The 9,012-nt window shown below is 36.6% G+C and overlaps 1 protein-coding gene across 2 annotated transcripts; it reads right to left on the bottom strand.

Moving 5' to 3' along the window:
* On the bottom strand, positions 1,005-3,740 carry LOC109224055 (probable carboxylesterase 2). Of its 2 annotated transcripts, none has more exons than XM_019388596.1 (2): positions 2,631-3,740; positions 1,005-1,196 (listed from the first exon to the last, which is right to left on the bottom strand). In XM_019388596.1, the coding sequence occupies exon 1, from the start codon at positions 3,543-3,545 to the stop codon at positions 2,631-2,633; it is 915 nt and encodes a 304-aa protein (XP_019244141.1). In that variant the 5' UTR covers positions 3,546-3,740; the 3' UTR covers positions 1,005-1,196. The 2 variants fall into 2 exon arrangements, with proteins under 2 accessions (XP_019244141.1, XP_019244142.1); XM_019388597.1 differs by lacking the exon at positions 1,005-1,196 and adding an exon at positions 2,295-2,312.

Below are 9,012 nucleotides of genomic sequence, written 5' to 3'. Positions count from 1 at the left end.
CGGTATTACCTAATACACTTATACTTAGTGCATAATATAGTGTAAGTATATATATATATATATATATAGACACACACGCCCACTTCGTAGTACTATTCATCCCTTGTATTACAAAAGCATTAACGACTTACATTTATATTATTTACATAGTAAATACAAAAGTGATTTTTAATTTTTACCATATAGAGACCAACTTTGGTCGCTAACTGTAAATGAATTTAATTTAGGGACCAAAGTTGGTCACTAACTGTACATGAATTAAATTTAGCGACCAAATTTGGTCACTAAATTTTAATCAGATTTATTTATATTTTATATAATATTTTAATTAATAATAAAAAATTTTAAATGTTAGAACTGGGTCCCACCTTGGCGACCAACATTGGTCTCTATTTCATTAAGCGACCAACTTTGGTCACTAACTTTTGAATTATATTTATTTATATCTTATAATTTATTTTAAATAAATATATATTTATTAAAATATAATAACTGGGTCCAGCTTTAGCGACCAATGTTGGTCGCTATCAACTTATCCTTCAGTTAGCGACCAACTTTGGTCGTAAGTTTTAAATTATATATATTTATTTATAAGTTCTATAAAATAATAATAAAATTATTAAAAAAAATTATGTGGGTCCCACTTTAGCGACCAACATTGGTCGCTAATCTCAGTATATCTTGACCAAGCAAGTCCGACCAGTCCAGTCAACAGTTTGACTAAATTTGCGGCCAAATAGCGACCAACTTTGGTCGCTAAAGTATTTGAAATATTTTTTTAATTATTTTCGGCAGTTTGGCGACCAACTTTGGCCGCTTTTTTTGACAGACCAAATTTGGTCGCTAATATTTGGTCGCTTTTTACGGGAATTCTAGTAGTGTGGGTCAATAATAAAGATCTCTGGTCACGTAGATAGGACAAAGGTGGGTAAAGAGATCACCAACCGCTCATTTTCTGAATTAAAATAAATGCCACAAATTTTTCTGCGTATAATTTCGCGTCATTCAATTCTCTAACTGATCTTCTTATGGTCTACGATTCTCAATTTAGCATACGTTCCCATTGGGAAAAAAAAGAAAGAAAAAAAACGCCAGGACTGTTTGAAAGGCTAGAGGAACTCTAGGTAAAGATACAACAACTAGTATGTCACTCCATCTTTGATAAAATGGACTCAGCTATATGAATCCGCATTGACCTGCATATCATTTTATTTAAACTTATATTAGGCCAATATTATAAAAGATAAATTAACATTTAAAAATAAATAGTAGAAGTTTTCTATATTTCTACTCTAAGTAAAGATAAAGTAGTGAAAATTCATAAGGAATTGTTTGATTCGAATATAAGTTATGCAGGATTGTAATGCATGTATTAGTAATTGTAGGGAATAGTAATACATGAATTATTTGTTTTTGGATGTTTACTTTGGAAATCGTGAGGGTGTTTTTGTCATTTTAGTTGATTAAGTGCATGTATTGTTAATACTTGCATTCTCATTTCACATATATCCCGTATAAATATTACGTTTATTCCTACATAATTTATATAGGTATTATTTTCTCAGAAAAATTGGTACGAAGAAAACGTGCTTTGGTTGGAACACATTTTCTCATTGTATATCTCCTCATAATCTTCAGGGATATGAAGGTAACGACAAGTAGGGGTGTCAGGATTAAAATGGGCTGAGACAATAAATTGCATAATTATTAAAAATACTTTTTCTTTTGTAATGGTCCTATATAAGTTATCAAGCAAAAAAAATTATTCTAAAATATTCTAACAAAGTCACTCATTGAATCAATTTAGGCTAAAAATCAACCTAATTTAGATGAGTTGGGTCAAAATGGGCTGAGTTCAACAAATGAGCGGGTCAATAACCTGCCCAACCTTGGGCGGGTCATTTGGGCTTGAGCCACATTTGACCGCCCTAATGACAAGTAAAACAAAGAAGCATTAACCTAAATAGTCGTTAATGCAATATCTTAAACTAAAAATAGCCAACAAATATATAATATAAGTATAATCCATGTATGATACATGTATTACTACACTTAATTAATGTGTAATTTATGAATATCGATTAAAAAAAAAGTAAACAACGACTTTATCCGGTTATTTGGGTAAAGAGGAAGGATGAAGAAGCAACACTCGAGTACAAATATATACATAGGATTCCCCTTTCGTCTCAATATGGGAACCACAACAAAAAAGGAAATGCGTGTCGTTACTTTAACCACAAAAGCAACTTCAATTGCTCATCGGAATATAGCTGAAGAATTCGTCTGTCCCTTCCTTTTCCACCTTAAGGAATCTACAGTGGCATCTCACGGTTAGCTCTTGAACGAGAGCAATTAATTGTACTTGGTGTGAAGAAAGAGGTGAATTTTTTAATTACTTGAACAATGTTTCATAAATCATAAGGTATGTAGTCAACAAGTTTACAAGGAGGAGGAAGGAAACACAATTGGATAATTATAACTATTTTTAGGATTTTTGGTTTAATATATTGATAGAGCTCAAAATTCAAATACAAGAACCACAAATTCAAGTTGAATGCTCAAAAGAACATATTAAAAGGTCTTTAAAAACATAAGTATGAGAGTTAAGGCAAAATAATCTTAAAACAAACCTAGTCTTGCTTCAAGAAATCAACCAGTTTATCCATAAGAGCTACAGCTTTCTCAGACATAGGATTGAAGAAATGAAAACAATGGCCTTCCCCTTTCGTCTCCATTATTTCCACTTCTCCATTCCATTCACTCTTCTTCAACCCTTCATAATAATTCATCGTCCCTTCTTTCAGAAAATCTTTCTCCGCCACCAAAAACAGCACTTTCTTACACGCCATGGATTTTAACCTCGGATCTAACAACGGATTTACCCTCGGATCTTCGAAACATCCACCAGTATTTGTCGGACACAAAACCTTGTACAGCGTATCATTTTCTACCCCAAAATACGGATGAACCAAATAAAGCCCCAAAATTTTAACTTTTAAATCAAGATCACTAACCCCTGCTCTAACAGCAACGTCATTAGCAATATTTGCTCCAGCACTTTCACCACCAATAAAAACTTTACCAAAATCAGCATACTCATTTAACCATGACTCTGGGCCTTTTCCATTAACATGTGAAAGCACCCATTGAAATGCTGACCAAGAATCATCGTACGTAGTGGAAAGAGGGTTTTCAGGGGCAAGCCTGTAATCAACAGAAACAGCAATAAAATTAGACTTTTCGACTAGTGAGCTGATGAAATTATGGAACGTGGGGGAACGAGCTGATCCAATACAGAAAGCGCCGCCGTGAATGTAAATTACGAGGGGGATTTTCTGTTGTGGGTTTGTGAGTTTGGGGAGATATAAACGTACGGAAACCCCTGTTTCTGGTTGAATTACAACATCTTTAGATTGAACAGGAGCTTGTGGATCGTCACAGAGTGGAGCATTTTCTGATGGCCTGAATCTATTGATGGTACCATCTTTGTAGATAACGAAAAAGGGGGTCATATCAACTGCTATTTCTTTAGTGTTGGAAGCCATTGGAGTTAAGTTTTGCGCAACAGATATGTGAATTTGAAGTGAGAAAAAGGTAATAAGTTCTATGCTTTAGAGGGTGTACATAGAAAACCATCAATGGTGGGAAGCAGCTATAAATAGCTTGAAGTGACCCGTCTTCGATTTCTACTGTGGGCGAACTGTCAACCGTTTCATCCCACATAAGAAATGCCGCCTCAGCTGACTAATTATGAAAGGGTTTAATAAAGTCATGGAGATATTGGTAATACATTAAGGGGTCGTTTGGTTGGAATATAAGTTATAATTACATAAGTTATGATGGGATTAGTTATGCTGGGATTAGTTGTTATAGTATTACTTTTTATCCACTTTTTGGTATGTTGTATTAAGAATGACAACTGTATAATTTCTAAGAAGAACGTATAAGTTATCTCGGCACTAATTACCCCATTCCCTACAAGGTATAAGTTATTCTGGTACTAATTTTAATCTCGGGATAACTTATATCAGGTTTGCTAACCAAACAAAGTATTAAGGTGGTAGGGTATATAAGAATAATGTTGAATATCATGTATTAGTAATGCTGGTATTAGTTATGCTTGCATTAGTTATGCTGACATATTTCCTATCCCTTGTTTGGTTTGATGTATTAAAGCATTGCACAATTTTCTAAAAGAATTGATTGTATACAAAAATGCCCTCATACCTAGTCATTCACTTTATCTAAATATTTACTTATTTACGAGCGATATGATTTTATTTTCCACTTTCTTGGATTATTTCAAACTTGCATTAATATAATAGTAGCATATTTTAATCAAGTAAAAATTTTGAAGGACAATTTTATCTTTAACTAAGCTAATGCATGCATTAAAGCCCATTGCATTGTTAATACCATGGTTTCTTATGCATTAATTATAGATAGGATAATACCAAATAGTGTGTATAACTAATGTTTGCATACCTAATACATATGTTCAAAAAGTGTATCAATCAAAATAATATTAATACACAAAGCTAATACATGCATTATTTTATCTAATGCATCCTACCAAACGACCCATAATTGCGAAGATTAATAATCACCTGATTATTTAGTGCATATGATTTTTGAAACGGATATTTGGTTGCACTAAAATGTGATCTATGGTATATAATAATATAAAAAACTTATAATTCTACCATTATTTTACGAGTAAATAAAAATTAAAAAAAATGAAATTATTTTGATATTTTAAATTTTCCCCGTAAACCAATTTCGGCTTAACTTATCTCATGTTGAATCCGGTATAAAATAGTATCAAAATCGTGATATAAGATTTTCTTGTATTGCTTATACCAAAATCGAAATTTTAAATATAATACCAAATTTTTGTTGAGAATTATTTTCATAATCCTAATTAACCAAGACCCTTGATAGATAAAACAAGTTATTTCATGTTCTTTTCAAGTCATCAAATTGTGATTTCAATAAATAATAGGATATATTGTCGTAATCTTAATCATAAAAAATAAAATATAAATTACTGTCCGCAAGTCTTCAATATGTAGTATCCCCAACGGTGTAAATTAGGTAAAGGTGGATCCAGGATTTAAATTTTGTGGGTTTCACCTTTAAGGTTGCTATCATTGAACCAATTACATATTTAAAATTATAGGTTCATATCTATTATTTATTAAAATTTCAATAATTTTTTACATATAAAATTATTTTCGGTTTCGAAAGTACTGGATTCAGTTAAACCCAGTACCTATACATTGCATTCGCCTCTGAAATTAGGGTTACCTTAATGCAACCAAACATCATTTTGGTTCCATTCCTCACCATTACGGGACTCACTCGGAGAAAATTAAAAATAAATTAAAAAAGAGAGAAAGAAACATAACTTAACTCACCACTTTACTGGCTATAATTATGAATAATCTTAGGGTGTTTTGGTTTCAAATTTCCAATTTTTCTTTGCGATAGAATGGGGGTTTGAGCACACCTTTTCTGTTTTGAACAGATTAAACTTTCAAAATAGTAGAAATTCCTTTCTCTCGCTCTCCTTTAAAAACATAATCATTTGGAAAAAAAGGGGTAACCTTAGCTTGCAGTTGCATGTATGATTAAATCTTTAAGAAATTCAAAAAGCAAAAAGCAAAAAGAAAAAAGAAAACGAAACTGTTTCTGCTAAAATTATTTTATGGACGCTTTTCATAACATATCATGAAATGAATATGTTGGATGGTTCTGATAATTAGTTGTGTATAGGTCAAAATCAGACCGTAGTGATCGACCCAGCCGGGATCTCGCGCAGGTGGCGAAACAGCGTAAAGCACCACGACCAACCTCGGAGTTAGATCATCGACAGTGTATGTCAAGTAAGAACGGTACTCGAATGACGACGAAAATGGCCGTCGCGCGAGAGCGCGTTGGTCAAAGAACACTGAGCAAAGTTCCGAGAACTATATATAGAAGGGGAATTCTCCGGAAGGGGGGGCTGGACTCTTCCTCTCTACTCTTTCTCTTACAATCTCTTATTGTTAAGGATGTAAACTCATTTTTTCTTCTTATGAATGATGAGGTTATAAGATCAATAAACTCAGAATGTTTTCACTTTTCATTGATTATTTCGTTATTCACTTTTAGATCTGAAGTTGATTATGCTTGGCTAAGATTTATCTTTTTCATCATCGATAATTGAAGTTACCAAAAGAGTCCCAAACTTTTGGTCAAACAATTTAGCGCCGTGCGTGGGGATTTCTTAGCCAAATTCTTTAGTTTCCTTCAAATCCAAAACCGGTGAAATATAATCACTCACCCGAAAGAGTGGTAAGTGAACCTCATATGCTAATCCAGATCAAGCTGCTACACAAAAGCAGAAGTTACAACCGATATCCACACAAAGCTCACACACATCGGATGATTCACGAACAAAGTACAACATGTCTCCCTTGTTATGGGTACGAATCAGACGAGATCGAACAGGGACTCGATTTCTGCACCGCAGCAATTAAGGCGAACCCAACCCGCGCGGAGCTAAGGCACCTTTAAAAAAGAAAGGAAAGCCGAATATGGCCGCCAAAGCTAAAAACCACCATTCCATCAACCATTCAAACGCCAGGTAGAGCGAGCAATGCTATAAGGCTACCCTCGCTCACCGACTCATTGGATCGAGGTAAGAAAAAGTCCCATCATTTTGGTTTACACTCTATTGTTTGCTTAGATAGGAACACCAGCGCCGCACGGGCAAGCAAGCAAAGGAACATCCTAGCTAGAGGCAATGAAAAGAAAACTACTACAAAATAACTGGAATGTCGCCCATCTCAAACACTTCAACCTCTGGGAAGTGACGCTCCTCAAGTCGCATCCCCTTTTCCCTCACCCGGGTGTTGTCCCAATTGCATTTTCTCGGGGAGGTTCTTAACGAGGCGATGAGGGAGGCGTCTCTAAATTAAAGAGGTAATTCATCGCCCCGCCTATCGACGAGCTCTCCAGGCCAAACGACGAAGAGACTAGATACAGGGAAATTCCAATATATGCATGAAACGAACGCATATGGTACCCTCCAGTTAGCGAAACGGCAACGTTTTATATTCTCCGTCATCATACTCACCAAGGCAAAAAAAATTAAGCAAATTGGGACTCACCCAGAAAACGCAAAAATTAAGCAAAACTGGGACTCCACCAAAGGACACCCAAAACTCTCCAAAAAACTGGGACTCACCCAAGAAATGCAAAAATTAAGCAAAGCTGGGACTCCGCCAAAGAACACCCGAAACTCTCCAAAAAACTGGGACTCGTAACGGGTTAAAATTTCGACGACAGCTCAAAATAACACCCATACGGCCAAGGTCCATCGCCAAAAAGAAGAATTCGACCTCGCTCGAATAACGACGGGTTAACATTTCGACGTCAGCTCGAAATAACACCCATACGGCCAAGGGCCATCGCCAAAAAGAAGAATTCGACCTCGCTCGAATAACGACGGGTTAACATTTCAACGTCAGCTTGAAATAACGCCCATACGGCCAAGGTCCATCGCTAAAAAGAAGAACTCGACCTCGCTCGAATAACGACGGGTTAACATTTCGATGTCAGCACGAAATAACACCCATACGGCCAAGGGCCATCGCCTAAAAGAAGAATTCGACCTCGCTCGAATAATGACGGGTTAACATTTCAACGTCAGCTCGAAATAACTCCCATACGGCCAAGGGCCATCGCCAAAAAGAAGAATTCAACCTCGCTCGAATAACGACGGGTTAACATTTCGACGTCAGCTCGAAATAACACCCATACGGCCAAGGGCCATCGCCAAAAAGAAGAATTCGACCTCGCTCGAATAACGACGGGTTAACATTTCGACGTCAGCTCGAAATAACACTCATACGGCCAAGGGCATTCGCCAAAAAGAAGAATTCGACCTCGCTCGAATAACGACGGGTTAACATTTCGACGTCAGCTCGAAATAACACCCATACGGCCAAGGGCCATCGCCAAAAAGAAGAATTCGACCTCGCTCGAATAACAACGGGTTAACATTTCGACGTCAGCTCGAAATAACCCATACGGCCAAGGGCCATCGCCGAAGAGAAGAATTCAATTTCGTTCGAATTACAATGGGATAACATTTCGATGTCAGCTCGAAGTAACTTCCCTACGACCAAAGGCCGTCGCCAAAGAAAAGAATTCGACCTCGTTCGAGTCACAATGGGATAACATTTTGACGTTAGCTTGAAGTAACTCCCCTACAGCCAAAGGCCGTCGCCAAAGAAAAGAGTTCGACTTCGATCGAATTACACCGGGTTAACATTTCGACCAACTCGAAATAATATCCCTACGGCGAAAGGCCATCGCAAAAGGAAAAGTTCGACCTCAATAAAGCCTTTGCAGCTATCGGTCGTCGTCGTACATTTTTTCTTCTACTTACTAAAAAGAAAAAATTTGATTCCGCTACAAACTCTAAGTTCGACCTCGCTCAAATATGTATAAAAAAAGAAGCAAAGTGACTTCGCTCGAATCAATGATAGTTTGGTCCCACTCGAACGACTCAAGTCAAGACTGACTTCGTCCGAAATAACGAATCCATTATGTAACCTCGTTTGAGTCACGGGCGAATCTACTTAAAGCAGTAAGTCACCAGTCGATCTCACCCAAATAGGCGAATCAAATGAGACTCCATTCGGACTCACACGACGAAGTCCTACTCAGTCCGGTTGAAATTGGTTTCCCTGAAGAATCAGGAGTTCACCTTACGGAAATTCGAAAGTTTACGCCAAAGACATGTAAAGCAAAATGGGTAGAAATACAAAGGACGTACAATGACGAAAACTCCTCTTTATTTAAACAGTTGCGCGAATAGCCAGAGATTACACATGGCTGAAACCGGTCCAGTATAGAGAAAACAGAAAAAGCAACAAGCAAAAAAAACACAAAGGTAACAACTTTTTCACTCGGCAGCATCACCGCCGTCCTCCTCTTGACCATCTCCAGGAAATCCCTCCT

The sequence above is a fragment of the Nicotiana attenuata genome, chromosome 3 (genome assembly GCF_001879085.1).
Source record: "Nicotiana attenuata strain UT chromosome 3, NIATTr2, whole genome shotgun sequence".
NCBI lineage: Eukaryota > Viridiplantae > Streptophyta > Magnoliopsida > Solanales > Solanaceae > Nicotiana > Nicotiana attenuata.
This window is presented reverse-complemented; position numbering and strand designations above follow the sequence as displayed.